The sequence below is a fragment of the Microcaecilia unicolor genome, chromosome 10 (assembly GCF_901765095.1).
Source record: "Microcaecilia unicolor chromosome 10, aMicUni1.1, whole genome shotgun sequence".
Lineage (NCBI taxonomy): Eukaryota > Metazoa > Chordata > Amphibia > Gymnophiona > Siphonopidae > Microcaecilia > Microcaecilia unicolor.
This window is the reverse complement of record NC_044040.1, coordinates 195,976,526-195,996,469: the sequence shown is the minus strand read 5'-3', so window position 1 is coordinate 195,996,469 and position 19,944 is coordinate 195,976,526. Positions and strand designations below refer to the sequence as shown.

General features: G+C 49.5%; 1 protein-coding gene across 1 annotated transcript in view; it reads left to right on the top strand.

Moving 5' to 3' along the window:
• The first annotated feature begins 3,592 nt into the window (after window positions 1–3,592).
• LRRC34 (leucine rich repeat containing 34) overlaps window positions 3,593–19,944 on the top strand; it is a 61,347-nt gene continuing 44,995 nt past the window's right edge. Inside the window, exons 1-3 of the mRNA XM_030216531.1 lie at window positions 3,593–3,682; window positions 9,538–9,649; window positions 14,111–14,232. Of these exons, the coding sequence (XP_030072391.1) occupies window positions 9,540–9,649; window positions 14,111–14,232 (232 nt within the window). The 5' untranslated portion in view covers window positions 3,593–3,682; window positions 9,538–9,539. The remainder of the gene's footprint in view (window positions 3,683–9,537; window positions 9,650–14,110; window positions 14,233–19,944) is intronic.

Below are 19,944 nucleotides of genomic sequence, written 5' to 3'. Positions count from 1 at the left end.
GGGGCCCGGCCCGGCGGTGGATGGAGGGGGCGGCGACGACAACCTTGGGGGGCAGGGCCCCTGGGGGCGGCCTTGCCCCGGGCTCGGCCCAGTCTTTCGGCAGCCCTGGGTAGTTGAACAATGTATGTCTGGAGGCGGGTTGTTATAATTTTCAATTTTTCAATAAAAATTCAAAGTAAAAAAAAACAAACAAAAGAAACACAAACATGAGGGTATAAGTGTGTGTGTGTGTGTGTGTGGGGGGGGGGTTGATAACTTGTTGGGAGGGGTTGGGGAAGGGTGGTGGGGTATTATTATTGGAGGGGGAAATCTTGTAAGGATGGGAAATATGGGATGGGGGGTTAGGTTCGTTAGTGAGATTCTGTATTAGGTTCAGAGTGTTGTTCCTGTATTTCATTTGCGGTAATTGCAGGGCTGCCGAGAGGAGGGGAGCCGCAGTCCCTTCCACCCGACCCCCTCCGTCCACCACCGGGCCGGGCCCCCCTGAATTCAAATCATAGTGCCTCACCTCGACCTCGCTCTGTGTGAAAGAAGTGCAGCAGAGGTAGTCTGCAGATTGCCTCCCTTTGGGCCTTCCCTCCCTGTGTCCCGCCCTCGTCTGACATAACTTGCGTGAAAGCGGGATACAGGGAGGGAAGGCCCGAAGGGAGGCGATCTGCAAGACTGCCGCTGCTGCGCTTCTTTCACACGGAGCGAGGTCGAGGTGAGGCGCTATGATTTGAATTCAGGGGGGCCCGGCCCGGTGGTGGATGGAGGGGGCGGCGACGACGACCTTGGGGGGGCAGGGCCCCTGGGGGCGGCCTTGCCCCGGGCTCGGCCCAGTCTTTCGGCAGCCCTGGGTAGTTGAACAATGTATGTCTGGAGGCGGGTTGTTATAATTTTCAATTTTTCAATAAAAATTCAAAGTAAAAAAAAACAAACAAACAAAAGAAACACAAACATGACTTAGGGGCCCTTTTAGAAAGCTACGGTAAAAGGGGGGCCCTGCGCTAGTGGCATTTTTTCCGTGCACCTGGGTCCCTTGTACAGCAGCAAGTAAAAAAAGCCAAAAAAAAAAGAAATAGTCATGCAGTAAGTTCACACCTGCCGCACAGCCATTTCGGAGTGGAGAACTTAATGCCACCCATTGCAGTGGCGGTAGGGGGGCTCCTGCGCTACCTGGTGGTAACTGGGTAGCGATTACCGCCGGGTATCCCCCTGTGGAAATATCTATTCAATATTTCTGCTAGCGCCTAAAATGGCATGTGCTGGGGGTGGAACTACCACCAACATCCACGTTCGGCCGGCGGTAGTTCCGGGTTGCCTCGCGGCAAGCCCACTGCTGAGCGGCAAACCTTTAGTAAACGGGTCCCATAGGGCCTTTACGTTAAAACAGTCGGTCAACTGCAAGGACAGTCCACATCTAGTGGAGGGGGAAAGAGAACTGGGACTTGACATTCAAAATGGCTTACACAGTATATACAAGTACTTATTTGTACCTGTGGCAATGGCGGGTTAAGTGACTTGCCCAGAGTCACAAGGAGCTGCTGTGGGAATTGTACACAGTTCCCCAGGATCAAAGTCCGCTGCACTAACCACAAGGCTACTCCTCCACAGGAGCAGCCTGTTTACAAGAAACAGCCAAACGCGCTGTGATTGACTGAGAGAGACCTGGAGGGGCACAATCGAAAGGGACATTCAAATAGTTTTGATTTGGATGTCCTCGCACATCCCGATCCCCGATTCTCTCCGGCGGTGGTCATTTCGGGCACCTTAGTCGTAAGAAAAACGCGTCCAAGAGAAGGACGCCCATCACAAAATCTGAAGAAAAAAAACGTCCAAGTGCTCGTCAGGGATGACCTTTTTTTTTTGAGTGAAGGACGTCCAAGTGTTAGGCACTTGAAAGGACGTCCCTGACGAGCACTCGGACGCTTTTTTTCTTCCGAATTTTGCGATGGGCGTCCTCCTCTGCATGGGTCCCGCTCACAGCAGCCCCAATGAGAGGTGCAGACCTCCCGTTAGGTTTGCCACGGTGCATGGGGTCGGAAAACGGCTGTGCATCTGCCTTGCATGCGCATTATAATACTAATTAGCTCGTTATAATAACTTTAAGATCATTTGCATTCCGTTTTCGTTAGCTGCTACCGTGACAGGAAAATGGCTCGGAGAACCCTTTTGTGCACGTCTTGTTTTACTACTTGTTCGCTAGACTGGCTAGAACTGGTTTAAAAACCATGTTGCTGGCTCATTAAGTTTAGTGCATCTGGCCCCGAGTGTGGAAATCGCATGCAAAGAAGATACACAGAAATTCTACATGCAGCTCGGTAGAAAAAAAGCCTAGCACATGTGCAGAACGGTTTCATGGTAAGCATCATTCTGTGCATGCCCAACAAAAAAGAAAGAAAGGCAGAATGGTAACTGGCATCATATGTGTTCAAGAGGCTTCATTTGTTGTTTGTTTATTGTTCCATGTCACTGCTACAGGCGGAACACACACACACATATAATACATGCATATGGTACATTTCCCCACAGACAATACACAGGACACAATTCCCACACACGTGCAGATACTATTATTTATTTAAAACATTTACAGACTAGGTGGTTTCCAATTATAAACATACACATTGAACTAGCAGATTACAAACTTAACATACAAGATTAAATACTAAAAGAAACTGATTTCTTCAGTACATCACATGACTACTATAACTGCTTCTATGAAAAATTATAACTATTAAAAATCGCAAGCACGTTGCTTTTGGACAGGCAGAACACACACATATAAATACACACAACTGGCACATTTTCCACACACCTGCATGCAGATACTATCAAAAAATGCTAGCAGACTGCTCCATCAAGAAGTTGCCCTCATGCCGGAAAATTTTGTAAGTTACAAAAGTTCTGTGCATTGGTCGGTAATGTCTGTGTATCACACGCAATGCTAATTTTAATACAAATGAGCTCACTTTCATAGATTTGCATAGCGTTTTCATTCGCTGCTTTCTGCAAACAGTAAACTCAGTGCAAAGATCATTTGTGCGTTAGGTGCACATGGCTAAACCCGGTCTAAGTTAAATGTTGCAAGCCCTGTTTGCTTTGAGCATCTCCCCACTTCTGCACTGGCACTCTTTATTGAAGAAGGCCAGAAATAATGTACACCACAGCACCCACCCGCTCCTTAAAAAGTTAAGATTTGTCTCAAGTACCATTTCTGCAATTAAGGGGTTTTATTATTGCTAATCACCCCATCCTACAACTTTTGTCCTTTTTAATAAATTAAATTCAGCTGTTTGTTATCATTTGTATAGCAATGTCCAAGCTAACGAACCCGCGTCTGCCGTACAGAAGAAAAGTCCTCAGAAACCCAGAGGTTCGTGAAAGCTGCTCCGGGTTCTGCTTTATCCGCTGCCTCTGAATCGATGTCGCAGGCTGGACGCTCCCGGGTAGATTTTTGGGGGAAGCCTGAAGGGAGCGCGCGGCGGACTGTGAGTAACCACAGCGTCGCCTTGGCAACCAAACGCCACGCAGCCACGCGCAGCAGCTCTGGGACAGACGTTAACAGCCGCGCGCCGAAGCGAATGGGTGCTGCTCTGTCCCCCTCCCCCTCCTCGGTGTGCCTTGATTGCATGGTGTGCATTCCTGAGCAGAGCTGCCCGATTGCCCCCTTCTCCACCCCCTCCCCACCTCCTCTCAGGTGAGTGACCAGTCACTTCATTAGGAGTGTTGAAGACAGCCAGGAGAGAGAGGGAGCAAGTGCTACAGACAAGTATGATATGGGGGAGGTGGCACTCACCTATCTTTCCAAAAGGAGGAGAGCAGGGGGGGGGGGGGAGAGAGGGAGAGTTACAGACAGGTATGGGGAGGGGGCACTGCCACCTATCACTTCACAGTAGCGTAGCCAGAGTTTAATTTTTAGATGGGCCTGGAGGTGGACTGGGTGGGCACCTGCTACCACCCCACCCGCCTGCCGCTGCTGCATTTCTTCTCCACCCGCGACCCCCCCCCCCCCACGACAGCCCAGGGCTGCCGAGAGACGGGCCCTCGCCCCCACTGCCACCCCCCCAGGTTGTCATCGCCCCCCCCCCCCCGAGGGGGGCCTGGGACCACAGTCCCACCCGCCTCCGCCACTGGGCCCCTTCCCCGCCAGCAGAAGTGCTGTCTTCTGACTCCGGCGTGCGCAGCCCACACAGATGCGCTCCTCTCAGCTGGTCTTCGCTGTACTCTGCAGGGCTTCTGTGCATCTGACGTTCTGCACGTCAGACACACAGAAGCCCTGCAGAGTACAGCGAAGATCAGCTGAGAGGAGCGTGTCTGTGTGGGCCGCGCACGCCGGAGTCAGAACAGAAGACAGCACTTCTGCTGGCGGGGGTTCGGGTGGAAGGGGCCCAGTGGCGGTGGCGGGTGGGACTGCGGCACCGGGCCCCCTTGGAGGCTCGGGCCCCGGGAATTTTGTCCCCCCTGCCCCCCCCCCCTCTCGGCGGTCCTGCGACAGCAGACCTGCACATGGTCAGTTCTGGTAATTTTTACTGCCCTGAAGTGCCGCTCTCCCTCCAGCACCAGCGATTCCCATAGCCAGCCTTCTGCCAGTGCGCGTCGTCGGAGCCTCTTCTCAGGCGCGTCCCGCCTACTCTGCAACTTCCTATTTTCTGCAAAGGTGGGACGCAGGAAGTTGCAGAGTAGGCGGGACGCGCCTGAGAAGAGGCCCCGACGATGCACGCTGGCAGAAGGCTGGCTATGGGAATCGCCGGTGCTGGAGGGAGAACGGCGCTTCAGGGCAGTAAAAGTGAGCAGACCACACGGACGGGGAGAGCGGGCAGAAGAAGCTGGGCGGGCCTGGAGCAAAAGTGGCTGGGCCTGGGCGATTAAGGAAACCTACTCAGATATGAGAGAGGGCATTCAGCCTTGATAAAGCCTAGTTGGCGAAACACGTGTCGGTGTGGAGCCCTAGACGATGACTGGTAGAAGTCACAAAGACTTGGATATGGAGCCCTAGCTGACTTGAAGCTTTAGTTGATACAAAGCTAAGTACAACGGATTTTTCTTTTCCATTTAAAAAGTTAAAAGTCTTTAAAAAAAGTTATTGATATCTGACCAATGACGAGAGACACACAAGTTTGATCTCTAGATGTTTAATAACATCAAAGTGAAAGCTTAACATCAACAATACCTCTGAGGTCTACTAGTATAAGAATGATTATGCATGAGAAAGAATATACAGTATTATTAGTCAGAGACTGATTGAGTATATATAAGTGAAACATCAAAGCACTGTATCATCTTATTTTCTTTTCCATGTTTTATTTTGTTTTACTTCTATTGATTACCTTTAAAAGTGGACTAACACGGCTACCACACCTCTCTACTCAGGACTGGATAGCAATAGATAAACTGGGCTTTTAAGGACCTAGGGTAGTGGTTCCCAAACCCGGTCCTGGAGGCACCACAGCCAGTCAGGTTTTCAGTATATACACCATGAATATTCATGAGATAGATTTGCATGCAGTGGAGGCAGTGAATGCAAATCTCTTTCATGAATATTCATTGTGGGTATCCTGAAAACCTGACTGGCTGTGGTGCCTCTAGGTCCAGGTTTGGGAACCACTGACCTAGGGCCTGCACTAGATATCCTGGTGCCCCATGGCAGAAATTTTGAAGAAGGATCCAAAGCCCAACAACATGCTTTGGGCAGCATGCAAGCCCAAGACAAGTCCCTCCCCCCCCGCCAACTCTAGAGTGCTGAAAAACCCATCTACGCCACGCCACTGGTGCCATTCACAGCTCAGACTCATCTCATGGATCTGTGTGCTGCAGGAAAGTATAGGCTGGGATGGGGTGGGGGACAAATTGAATTGGGGGCCTAAGGAGAGGGGAGTTGAGAGTAAGGAGGGGAAGAGGAGATGATTAATAGGTAAAATGATAGGTAATAAATGTTGTATTTCAGTGGCCTAGTGGTTAGGGGTACAAATGTAACAAAAATAAAATAGATACTATTGGAGATTCTACATGGAATGTTGCTACTATTGGAGATTCTACATGGAATGTTGCTATTCCACTAGCAACATTCCATGTAGAAGGCTGCGCAGGCTTCTGTTTCTGTGAGTCTGACGTCCTGCACGTACGTGCAGGACGTCAGACTCACAGAAGCAGAAGCCTGCGCGGCCACATTGGTGATCTGCAAGGGCCGACTTCTACATGGAATGTTGCTAGTGGTAACAACATTCCATGTAGAATCTCAAATAGTAGCAACAGTGGAGGAGTAGCCTAGTGGTTAGGGCAGTGGCGTAGGAAGGGGGGGGGGGGCGGTCCGCCCCGGGTGCACGCCGCTGGGGGGTGTCGGCTCCGCGCTGGTGCACTGCCCTCTCTGCCCCGGAACAGGTTACTTCCTGTTCCGGGACAGAGAGAGCAGTGAACCAGCGCGGAGCCGACACACCCCAGCAACGTGCAGTTGGGGCGAATCGGCCCTCCCGCCCGTCCCTCGCCGCAGGTATGTGCTCCGGGGGGGGTGCGCTCCTGCGGGAGGAGGATGCGCCGAGCTGCACCCGGGGGGGGGGGGGGTGCGCAGCGGCGACCCGCTCCGGGTATCAGCTCCCCTCGCTACGGCTCTGGGTTAGGGTGGTGGACTTTGGTCCTGAAGAACTGAGTTCGATTCCCACTTCAGGCCCAGGCAGCTCCTTGTGACTCTGGGCAAGTCACTTAACCCTCCATTGCCCCATGTAAGCCGCATTGAGCCTGCCATGAGTGGGAAAGCGCAGGGTACAAATGTAACAAAAATAAAATAGATACTATTGGAGATACTACATGGAATGTTGCACTAGCAACATTCCATGTAGAAGGCTGCGCAGGCTTCTGTTTCTGTGAGTCTGATGTCCTGCACATACGTGCAGGACATCAGACTCACAGAAGCAGAATCCTGCGCGGCCACATTGGTGATCTGTAAGGGCCGACTTCCTTCTACATGGAATGTTGCTAGTGGAATAGCAACATTCTATGTAGAATCTCAAATAGTAGCAACAGTGGAGGAGTAGCCTAGTGGTTAGGGCAGTGGCGTAGGAAGGGGGGGGGGCGGTCCGCCCCGGGTGCACGCCGCTGGGGGGTGTCGGCTCCGCGCTGGTGCACTGCCCTCTCTGCCCCGGAACAGGTTACTTCCTGTTCCGGGACAGAGAGAGCAGTGAACCAGCGCGGAGCCGACACACCCCAGCAACGTGCAGTTGGGGCGAATCGGCCCTCCCGCCCGTCCCTCGCCGCAGGTATGTGCTCCGGGGGGGGTGCGCTCCTGCGGGAGGAGGATGCGCCGAGCTGCACCCGGGGGGGGGGGGGGTGCGCAGCGGCGACCCGCTCCGGGTATCAGCTCCCCTCGCTACGGCTCTGGGTTAGGGTGGTGGACTTTGGTCCTGAAGAACTGAGTTCGATTCCCACTTCAGGACCAGGCAGCTCCTTGTGACTCTGGGCAAGTCACTTAACCCTCCATTGCCCCATGTAAGCCGCATTGAGCCTGCCATGAGTGGGAAAGCGCAGGGTACAAATGTAACAAAAATAAAATAGATACTATTGGAGATTCTACATGGAATGTTGCACTAGCAACATTCCATGTAGAAGGCTGCGCAGGCTTCTGTTTCTGTGAGTCTGATGTCCTGCACATACGTGCAGGACATCAGACTCACAGAAGCAGAATCCTGCGCGGCCACATTGGTGATCTGTAAGGGCCGACTTCCTTCTACATGGAATGTTGCTAGTGGAATAGCAACATTCTATGTAGAATCTCAAATAGTAGCAACAGTGGAGGAGTAGCCTAGTGGTTAGGGCAGTGGCGTAGGAAGGGGGGGGGGCGGTCCGCCCCGGGTGCACGCCGCTGGGGGGTGTCGGCTCCGCGCTGGTGCACTGCCCTCTCTGCCCCGGAACAGGTTACTTCCTGTTCCGGGACAGAGAGAGCAGTGAACCAGCGCGGAGCCGACACACCCCAGCAACGTGCAGTTGGGGCGAATCGGCCCTCCCGCCCGTCCCTCGCCGCAGGTATGTGCTCCGGGGGGGGTGCGCTCCTGCGGGAGGAGGATGCGCCGAGCTGCACCCGGGGGGGGGGGGGGGTGCGCAGCGGCGACCCGCTCCGGGTATCAGCTCCCCTCGCTACGGCTCTGGGTTAGGGTGGTGGACTTTGGTCCTGAAGAACTGAGTTCGATTCCCACTTCAGGCCCAGGCAGCTCCTTGTGACTCTGGGCAAGTCACTTAACCCTCCATTGCCCCATGTAAGCCGCATTGAGCCTGCCATGAGTGGGAAAGCGCAGGGTACAAATGTAACAAAAATAAAATAGATACTATTGGAGATTCTACATGGAATGTTGCACTAGCAACATTCCATGTAGAAGGCTGCGCAGGCTTCTGTTTCTGTGAGTCTGATGTCCTGCACATACGTGCAGGACATCAGACTCACAGAAGCAGAATCCTGCGCGGCCACATTGGTGATCTGTAAGGGCCGACTTCCTTCTACATGGAATGTTGCTAGTGGAATAGCAACATTCTATGTAGAATCTCAAATAGTAGCAACAGTGGAGGAGTAGCCTAGTGGTTAGGGCAGTGGCGTAGGAAGGGGGGGGGGCGGTCCGCCCCGGGTGCACGCCGCTGGGGGGTGTCGGCTCCGCGCTGGTGCACTGCCCTCTCTGCCCCGGAACAGGTTACTTCCTGTTCCGGGACAGAGAGAGCAGTGAACCAGCGCGGAGCCGACACACCCCAGCAACGTGCAGTTGGGGCGAATCGGCCCTCCCGCCCATCCCTCGCCGCAGGTATGCGCTCCGGGGGGGGGGGTGTGCTCCTGCGGGAGGAGGATGCGCCGTGCTGCACCCGGGGGGGGGGGGTGCGCAGCGGCGACCCGCCCCGGGTGTCAGCTCCCCTCGCTACGGCTCTGGGTTAGGGTGGTGGACTTTGGTCCTGAAGAACTGAGTTCGATTCCCACTTCAGGCCCAGGCAGCTCCTTGTGACTCTGGGCAAGTCACTTAACCCTCCATTGCCCCATGTAAGCCGCATTGAGCCTGCCATGAGTGGGAAAGCGCAGGGTACAAATGTAACAAAAATAAAATAGATACTATTGGAGATTCTACATGGAATGTTGCACTAGCAACATTCCATGTAGAAGGCTGCGCAGGCTTCTGTTTCTGTGAGTCTGATGTCCTGCACATACGTGCAGGACATCAGACTCACAGAAGCAGAATCCTGCGCGGCCATATTGGTGATCTGCAAGGGCCGACTTCCTTCTACATGGAATGTTGCTAGTGGAATAACAACATTCTATGTAGAATCTCAAATAGTAGCAACAGTGGAGGAGTGGCCTAGTGGTTAGGGTGGTGGACTGTGGTCCTGAGGAACTGAGTTCGATTCCCGGCACAGGCAGCTCCTTGTGACTCTGGGCAAGTCACTTAACCCTCCATTGCCTCATGTAAGCCACATTGAGCCTGCCATCAGTGGGAAAGCACAGGGTACAAATGTAACAAAACAAAAAAAATGCTACAAATCACTCGAGTAGTTTCATGTACAGTACCTTTTACTTTTCTTGGCAAACAGCCATGTCAGCAGATCTCAGGCAACATTATTTGGAGCTGTGTGTGGCGTTATCCCAACCAGTGAAGCCTTTCATTGCAGAGATGCTTTCACAAGCAAGTCAAAAGCAAGATCAGTAAGTATATTTATGTTCACAACTAATATGTCCAATGAGAAGATGTGCTGCATAGGGGCAGTTTTCAAAGGGATTCTCCATACGTTAATGGTGGTTAACTCAGGGGAAGAGCTCTTTAAATATTGCCCTCTCCTGTCCTCAGGGAAAAGAGACAGACTCAGGACAGGCCAGCAAAGTAAACACAGGAATTTCATTTTGAAATCCTAAAGTTTTTTCCACATGTTTTTCGTCTGCAGAGTATATGGGATAAGGCAGTGGCATAGCTACCATACATGACACTCGGGGCCGACCTTTTTTTAACACCCCCACATGAAATAATTATTTTTAGCAATAATCATGAGGCTGATGTTATAACAAGGTGCCTATGTGAAAAGTCCAAAAAAAGTTCCTATTTAAAATAATAGTAATCGGAAATGCAATAAAATAAAAATAAAGACAATCAAAACCAGAATTCCATTTAAAATCACCATATAACAGAGATGAAATACTAAAAATATTTTGATGATAATATCAGTAGCACCTTCATAGATAGATTGCCTATCTAAGAAGACATACACAGGACCTGAAATCCCCGTCCTTATTTCCTGTGCATAAACAGCAGGAATCCCTAACCCTGTTCCTTCCCTTCCCCACTGCTCGGTGCACTGCTCCTCTCACCTGATACTGCTTCTCCCCCCACCCCCGTTCCTTCACTCACCCTGGCCGCCCGGAAAGAGTAGGGATCCTCGAACAGCGCCCAGGTCCACAGCTGCCAAGAGCGCCAGCAGCCACGAGGCCGTTGTTCCCGCCTCCACGTTGTTCAGCGCCTCCTCGGCCTCGCGGTGCTGCTGGTAGTCCATCCAGCATCAGACCTCTGTCCACGTCCGTCTTGTCGATGCCCCAAAGGGCCAGCTCCTCCTCGAACAGCGTTGGTTCAACCCGCTGTGAGCGAGGCAGCAAACAGCAGTACGTTGCTGAAGACCGGAAGTGGAAGGTGTGCGACGGCCCCGCTCGAGCGTGGAATAAGTGGGGGAAGGGAACTCAACGGCGACACTGCGACACCCCCCCGACCGGTTGCACCCGGGGCGGACCGCCCCCACCGCCCCGCCCTTGCTACGCCACTGGGATAAGGGATTCCCATGGCACCAGCCAGATGATTTTTAAAGAGAAACTGGGGGGGGAGATTCTCTTTTAAAATTGCCTTGCAGGCTTAAAGGTAACATATTTGGATAATGTGGGATATAAATACCAAATAAATAAAATAAATGTTCAGTCTCCCAACAGGGGCTGAACATTACCCTCAATGTATTTGAAGAGATTCTCGTGTGAACCTTACACAGTCAGACACTCATTTTTATCCAATCAGCAAACTGTTACATCTGGAGCTTTAGCTGTAAAAACCTGATTTCATTTAGTGTATTTTTCATCTCCCATTTTCCTCTCTTTATGGATGAATCCTTCTTGCTCTGTTCTCAACATATGTGTTTTATAAAATACTAGTAAAAAAGGCCCGTTTCGGTAACAAATGAAACGGGCACTAGCCAGGTTTTCCTCGTAGTGTGTATGTTAGAGTGAGTGTGTGTGTGAGAGAGAGAGAGAGAGTGACTGTGTGATTGTGAGAGAGAGATTGAGTGCTTGTGTATCTGTGAGTGAGTGTGTGTGTTTCAGAATGAGTGTGTGCGAGTGCGTATGTTGGACACAGTGAGTGAGAGAGACAGAGTTTTCCGAGAGCTACAGTGTGTTTGACAGAGTGAGAGTCTGGTTTTCCCCGCCCCCCCCCCAATCCTACTTTTGCCTTTTGTTGGCCCCCCTCCGTTTCATCCCTCTTTCTCCCTCTCCTGCCTTCCTCCTCCCCCTCTGTCCCTTCACCACCTGTAGTGAGTGAGTGAGTGTGAGCCCCTCCCCTCTCGCAGGGCTCCCACCCCCACCTCTCTGGTGTGAGGAACCCCTCCCCACCTGCTTTTCTCTCTGTTAAGCGGTTCTGTCTTCCTTCCCTAATGTCATCCTCCTCCATGCCAGCATACCCTCCCAGCCTGAGTTGACACTGTTGCTGTGAGGTTAGGTTTTTTGTTTTGATGTCGGTTACAGAGGGTGGATCCGGGATCTCGGTGCAAGTTCTGTATGTGTGACGCTCTCTGTACTGCCCTGCCATTGAAGTCACCATTTACCGAGGGGGGCTCGGGGATCTCCGTCCAAGTTGTTCCTTCCCTGACTTATTTTGCCTCCATGGCTGGTTGCTGTTTGTTTGGGGTTGTGATTTGTGCCTGGGAATACCGAGGGGGGCAGCGGGATGTCCCTCGAAGTCGTCGATCGGCTGAAGAAGGAGCAGGTGCAGCGGGCAGCATCCATGAGCTGTAGCGCTTCTTCGTCTGCGTTGGTAGCAGTGTGTAGCGATTTGTAGGCAGGTGGAGGAGTAGGGAAACACGCTGCGCGTGTTTCCCTACTCCTCCCCCTGCCTGTGTCTCTGGTTGCTGGGGGGGTTTGCGGGTGGCAGCGGTGTGAAGCTTGTGGGGGGGTTGTTGAGGGGCGGCGACTTAGGGGGGTGGGGGCGTTGTGAAGGGTGGATAGTTGTGACGCAATTTTAGGCTTTGCTTTTTCGATTCGTTGAGTGTTTGCTCCGCCCTTGACGTCATCACGTTTGACGCGTGGGCGGGGCAGACACTCTGGAGCAAAAAGCGGTCTCTGCCGCCTCACTTTAGAACGTTGGTAAAGTGAGGCTTCATTAGAATGTTGGCGGTGCGTTTTATATAGAGAGATGTGCATACATTGCAACTCTGCCTTTGCTCCTCCCCAACAATGCCCCTAGGAATGCCTGTGCACAGATCTCATAAACGTAGGTGCACACTTTCTGTGTATTTATTTTTTTACATGTATATATGCTAACACAATTTTATAAACGCCATTTTCTGCTTGTAAAACAAGCTTTACATGCAGAAAAAACTTTATAAACAATGCCAATATGGGACTCCTCAGAACTCGGGGCAGGGTGGGGAAAAGGAGTTGAATAGGTGATTCAGAAATGGAATGTTTGTTAGAGTTTGCAGAGAGGAAGATATAGCCTGTGGCATCAGGATCTTAAGCCTCCCAGGGTTCCTGTGCATTGTCTTTGCATCAATCCAGGTCTTCTTGGCTCAGTCACAGAGGAGACTTTAATACGAGAGTCCATTATGTTTTGTGGATGGATTAGCATCTTTGTTCTTTACAAGAAAATTGCAGCATACATTTTTATAATACTTTACATCTTTGTCACTTTACATTTGCCTATGTTTTTTCTACTCCTTAAATACCACTGCACTTGTTCCTTCATAATGCTTTTTCTTCAGCTGATATTTCATTAACTCGTAGCTGGCGTATGAACAACTCAGAAAACGGTGTAAGCATCCAAAAAAGGACACAACAGTGTATATTGGTGATTAAAAAAAAACATTTAGAATGGTTTACATGGTTCGATTGTCTTGTGTGTATATTCCCCTGGATTTTATATGTGGCAACTAAAGTTGTGCGTGCTAATCAGCGCACATAGCCGATTTGCATGCACAACTTAATTGATTAATGAGCTGATCAGCGCCAGTAATTGGCTGCTAACAACCAGTTATTGGTTTTAATTGACATTAGTTGGGAGTTACGCACACATTGTATTTTATAATGCTGTGGGTGGAACTCCTGTAGCACGTAATTTCAAGGGGCGCGGACAAGGACGTTCCAGGGGCATTACCAGAATTTACACGCATTGTTACAGAACAGACTCAGTAGTTGTGATTGCTGGTGCTTAAAGTTAGGTGTCGTTTATTCACTTCATTGGCTTCCGATCAGATATCGCATACAATTCAAGCTCCTCCTCCTTACCTACAAATGCACTCAGTCTGCGGCTCCTCACTACCTCTCCACCCTCATCTCCCCCTATGTTCCCGTCCGTAACCTCCGCTCACAGGACAAAGCCCTTCTCTCTGTACCCTTCTCCACCACTGCCAACTCCAGGCTCCGCTCATTCTGCCTTGCCTCACCCTATGCCTGGAACAATCTTCCTTTACACAAACGCCATGCCCCCTCCCTACCCATCTTCAAATCTCTGCTTAAAACTCACCTCTTCAATGCTGCCTTCGGCGCCTAACCGCTTGAGAAATATAGAATGCCCCAATCTATCCACCCTATCAGATTAACTCGTCCTCTAGATTGTACACTTGTCTTTAGATTGTTCTCTTGTCTTTTAGATTGTAAGCTCTTTGAGCAAGGACTGTCCTTCTATGTTTAAATTGTACAGCGCTGCGTAACCCTAGTAGCGCTTTAGAAATGTTAGTAGTAGTAGTAGTAGTAGTAGTTTATGTACTTAGTGCTATTCTATAAAGGATGTGGATCCTTTATACAATAGCGCTCAGTGCTTAAATTTTTCACTGCTGATTTTTCGGTGCCATTTACAGAATCTAGTCTATCTTGTGCACATTTTTGTACAACACTTCATAAGTGTGTTCTTAATTACAACAGGTTGTCACATGAAATCATAATAAACATTGCTGGAAACAACCGCTTAGTGCCAGTTCAGAGGGTTACGGATGAAGATGCTCTGGTTCTTAGCTACGCATTACGCAGTAACATGTCTATCACAGGTATGTTATCTGATACCATGGTACTCATTCACTCTGCACTAAAATTGAGGAAGTGAGGACATGGAGAAAATATAAATGCAGTAGCAGTGGCGTTCCTGGGGGGGGGGGGGCGATGCGCCCTGCCCCCCAGGTACAGCGCCCCCCCCCCGATGCAGCACGGAACCCCCCCCCGGGGAAAGGACACCCCCGCGAAGGAACCCCCCCCCCCGCCGGCTGCACGCCGCTGGGGAGGGGGTGCCGCACGCGCCTGCCCTCCGTTGGTCCATGCTTCTTCTCTGCTCCGGAACAGGAAGTAACCTGTTCCGGGGCAGAGAAGAAGCATGGACCAACGGAGGACAGGCGCGCGCGGCACCCCCCCCCCCCCCCAGCGGCGTGCACTCGGGGCAGACCGCCCCCACCGCCCCCCCCCTAGGAACGCCACTGTACAGTAGGATTAGAGATGAATATATGAATTTACTGAGATCTTATATGTATCATGTAAAAGAGGGGCAATGTACATTTATTACCGGCAGAATAAGTAGTGCATTGGCAGGCACAAAGAGTTATTTAAAGAGTTGATTGTTAAACACTGAGAAGTTGGTTCTAAGGATATGCCCTGTTCTGTTTTCTTTGCTCTTTTTTTTAATGACAAGGTTAAAAAATATGTATCTGAACTAGAGGTTTCAATACTAGTAAATCCCTACTGTGGCATAAAAGGTTGGAATGAGTTTTGGATGGGTACAGGTGAGAAAGTAATGAAGGTGGTGGAATGCAGCTTGAGAGTTAAGAATAATTTGTTGGACCCTTGTTCACTATGACTCTTGTCCCATAAGTTGGAGGTTGTTCCAGTTTTGGTAACATCGTTTAATTGTGCCCGGAGAGAGGGGAGTGATGCCACAGATTTTGAAGAAGATTGCTATTTTTGGAGGAGTAGCCTAGTGGTTAGTGCAGTGGACTTTGATCCTGGGGAACTGAGTTTGATTCCCACTGCAGCTCCTTGTGACTCTGGGCAAGTCACTTAACCCTCCATTGCCCCTGGTACAAAATAAGTACCTGAATATATGTAAACCGCTTTCAATGTAGTTGCAAAAACCTCAGAAAGGCAGTATGTCAAGTCCCAGTTCCATTTGTTATGGTATAAGCCAATCATCAGAATTAAATGTGTAGCATGATGTTGTGTTGGATCAGATACATATATATACACCAATATATTTGTGCAGCTTTTAAAAATACACTGCAGCAGTACCTTTGTAAATGCCTTTTAAATATTCCCCAAAGGGAGAGGGAAGAGGGCTTTTGGAATGAAAGCCAGTTCTGCTGCAGTGTATTTTTAAAAGCTGCACAAATATATCGGTGTATATATATGTATCTGATCCAACACAACATCATGCTACACATTTAATTCTGGTGATTGGCTTATACCATAACAGTCCCTCTCTTGGTTGTGAGTGAAAATAAAATGTTAATACAGTGGGGGAAATAAGTATTTGATCCCTTGCTGATTTTGTAAGTTTGCCCACTGACAAAGACATGAGCAGCCCATAATTGAAGGGTAGGTTATTGGTAACAGTGAGAGATAGCACATCACAAATTAAATCCGGAAAATCACATTGTGGAAAGTATATGAATTTATTTGCATTCTGCAGAGGGAAATAAGTATTTGATCCCCCACCAACCAGTAAGAGATCTGGCCCCTACAGACCAGGTAGATGCTCCAAATCAACTCGTTACCTGCATGACAGACAGCTGTCGGCAATGGTCACCTGTATGAAAGACACCTGTCCACAGACTCAGTGAATCAGTCAGACTCTAACCTCTACAAAATGGCCAAGAGCAAGGAGCTGTCTAAGGATGTCAGGGACAAGATCATACACCTGCACAAGGCTGGAATGGGCTACAAAACCATCAGTAAGACGCTGGGCGAGAAGGAGACAACTGTTGGTGCCATAGTAAGAAAATGGAAGAAGTACAAAATGACTGTCAATCGACAAAGATCTGGGGCTCCACGCAAAATCTCACCTCGTGGGGTATCCTTGATCATGAGGAAGGTTAGAAATCAGCCTACAACTACAAGGGGGGAACTTGTCAATGATCTCAAGGCAGCTGGGACCACTGTCACCACGAAAACCATTGGTAACACATTACGACATAACGGATTGCAATCCTGCAGTGCCCGCAAGGTCCCCCTGCTCCGGAAGGCACATGTGACGGCCCGTCTGAAGTTTGCCAGTGAACACCTGGATGATGCCGAGAGTGATTGGGAGAAGGTGCTGTGGTCAGATGAGACAAAAATTGAGCTCTTTGGCATGAACTCAACTCGCCGTGTTTGGAGGAAGAGAAATGCTGCCTATGACCCAAAGAACACCGTCCCCACTGTCAAGCATGGAGGTGGAAATGTTATGTTTTGGGGGTGTTTCTCTGCTAAGGGCACAGGACTACTTCACCGCATCAATGGGAGAATGGATGGGGCCATGTACCGTACAATTCTGAGTGACAACCTCCTTCCCTCCGCCAGGGCCTTAAAAATGGGTCGTGGCTGGGTCTTCCAGCACGACAATGACCCAAAACATACAGCCAAGGCAACAAAGGAGTGGCTCAGGAAGAAGCACATTAGGGTCATGGAGTGGCCTAGCCAGTCACCAGACCTTAATCCCATTGAAAACTTATGGAGGGAGCTGAAGATGCGAGTTGCCAAGCGACAGCCCAGAACTCTTAATGATTTAGAGATGATCTGCAAAGAGGAGTGGACCAAAATTCCTCCTGACATGTGTGCAAACCTCATCATCAACTACAGAAGACGTCTGACCGCTGTGCTTGCCAACAAGGGTTTTGCCACCAAGTATTAGGTCTTGTTTGCCAGAGGGATTAAATACTTATTTCCCTCTGCAGAATGCAAATAAATTCATATACTTTCCACAATGTGATTTTCCGGATTTAATTTGTGATGTGCTATCTCTCACTGTTACCAATAACCTACCCTTCAATTATGGGCTGCTCATGTCTTTGTCAGTGGGCAAACTTACAAAATCAGCAAGGGATCAAATACTTATTTCCCCCACTGTATATTGGAATGAGGAACCATAAAATGAACTATAAAAGCTAAAATTAAAAAAAACTCAACTCTAACCTAGTACAGTAGCATAATTTCAAAAGAACAATAGCAAAGGTACTGAACTGTTTACAAGGGCATGCGTATTGGAAGAGGTGAATCTTTTAATAATGGACATTGAACAGACTGGACCGTGCAGGTCTTTTCCTGCCGTCATCTACTATGTCACATCACTATGAATCTTGGAATATGTCCTTAAAATTAATAATGATGAGTCTTTTGCTTATAACAGTCATTCCAGCTAAGGACATATTCCAAGATTCATAGTGATGTGACATAGTAGTTTGCTCATGACTTACATTTAGGCTGCTAGGGTTAAGTTTTGCTCTTAAATTGTAAACAGTAGCGAGTGCTCTAGAGCTCTTTCCCCCAAGATAAATCATTTCTTGTAACACCTTAACCTATTTGAGATTCTACATGGAATGTTGCTACTATTGGAGATTTTAGATGGAATGTTAATGTTGCTATTCCACTAGCAACATTCCATGTAGAAGCCTGCCCTTGCAGATCAGCAATGCGGCCACGCAGGCTTCTGTTTCTGTGAGTCTGACGTCAGACTCACAGAAACAGAAGCCTGCGCGGCCGCATTGCTGATCTGCAAGGGCAGGCTTCTACATGGACTGTTGCTAGTGGAGGAGTAGCCTAGTGTTTAGTGCAGTGGACTTTGATGCTGGGGAACTGGGTTCAATTCCCACTGCAGCTCCTTGTGACTCTGGGCAAGTCACTTAACCCTCCATTGCTCCTGGTACAAAATAAGTACCTGAATATACGTAAATCACTTTGAATGTAGTTGCATAAACCTCAGAAAGGCAGTATATCAAGTCCCATTTCCATTTCCCTTTCCCTTTATTAAAGAGGAATAGTTTGATTTTGTATGATTGTGCAAATTATCAACCAGTCTTGAATTATTCATCATTAAGTAAGTTAATTGAGAAATGTGTTTTGCTTCAACTGAATGACCATTTGGAAGACAGTCAAGTTTTGGACCTTTTTCAAAATGGGTTCCTTCAGGGTCATAGTACAGAGATGCTATGGTGTCGCTAGTGAAAATCTTTCAGTCTGTTTGGATATTGCCTCGCCATTTGATATGGTTGACCATGGGATTTTGTTAATAAGAGTGAGCAATAGAGGGTGCATTGAACTGATGATTATATGGTTGTCATCTTTTTTTTTTGAGAAATCATGAACACCAGGTGAGGGTTGGAGTGATTTTTCTGACTGGACTGGAGGGTGATTTAATCAGGTGTTCCAGCTTTTTAATATTTATTGTCTGTCATTTGCTTCTTCAGCAACATTCTTACAAATTTCATGTATATATGAAGGGCATAAGCACAGTTAGGCCTGGGTGGGCCATGGCTTCTCCACTTTGGAGTCAGGCCTACTCATTCAGGTTCAGTAGCCAAGGCTAATGACAGGAGAACTGGAATGGTGTCAACATGTATCCTGCTTAGTGCCCACTCATGTAAATCTGAGTTCCACAAAAAAGTTAGTCCTAACTACACCACTAGCATATATGCATAAGGGACCAAATCCTATATAATAAAATGCACCTCCAACGTTCTGAAGCTGACTGCATGGCTGAGGCATTCCTGCTCTCTGTATCCATCTCCTGAATTGACATCATGTACTTCTGGGTTCGTCACAAGCAGAAGTGACCAACCACACAAGGTTTCTCGGCTTCAGAATGTTGGAGGTACATTCTATTAAATAGGATTGGTCAGTTCCTTGAAGCACAGCCAGAGCTCAGCGTCCTGCACAGTAACGCTCAAACACCAGAGAGAGGGAGGGAGGGGGGGGCCTGACACCAGGGGGGGGAGGTATCTCTGTCATACACATACTCTCTCTTTCTCTCACAGTCAATGTCTTTCTCACTCTCACACACTGTCTCTCACACACTCTATGTCTCACACTGTATCACATTCACTCTCTATGTGTCACACAGTCACTCACACACTCTCTTGGTCTCATACACTCAGTCTCACAGAGAGTCTGTGTCTCACACACACTCTCTCTCTCGCACACACTGTATCTGTGTGAAACACTCAAGAAGGCCGGCGAGGAGCATGCCGAGCAGCCGCCAATAACATGGCGGCTGCCACGCAGCAGCTCCCCGAACCGAGCAACCCTTCCCTTCCGGCTTCCCTCTGAATGACGTAGAGGAGAACCTCGCCCGTCATTGGCTGGCGGGCCGGAAGGGGGCGGGGCTTCGGGGGATGCCCTCTTGCACCACTTAAAAGTCGCCGACGAGACAGGAGGAGTCTCTTGGTCGGCGGTTAGCGGCGTGGGAATTTTCCTGCTGGGGGCGAGGGAAAGAAATCGGAATTGGTCCCAGTTCCCCTGCCCTCACCTTCGGAGCCCCCTGGGCTTCATGGGGTGCCAGCCTGACTCCCAGCGCTGCTTTCATGTGCGCCGGCCTCAGCTCCATCTTTAGCAGCCTAGCGTGTCTCCGGCTGCAAGATCCACCTCCCGCATGGAGGGAGCCTTCGAATGAGCCTCGGAGCAGCCACACGTGAGCCCAGGATGGCTCAAAAAATTGCCGTGGCCTTCATGGATCGCAGGTGAGCCCCCTTAAAGGGGACTTGCATTAATTTTATTATTCCTTTACCCTATTTATACTCTGCTTG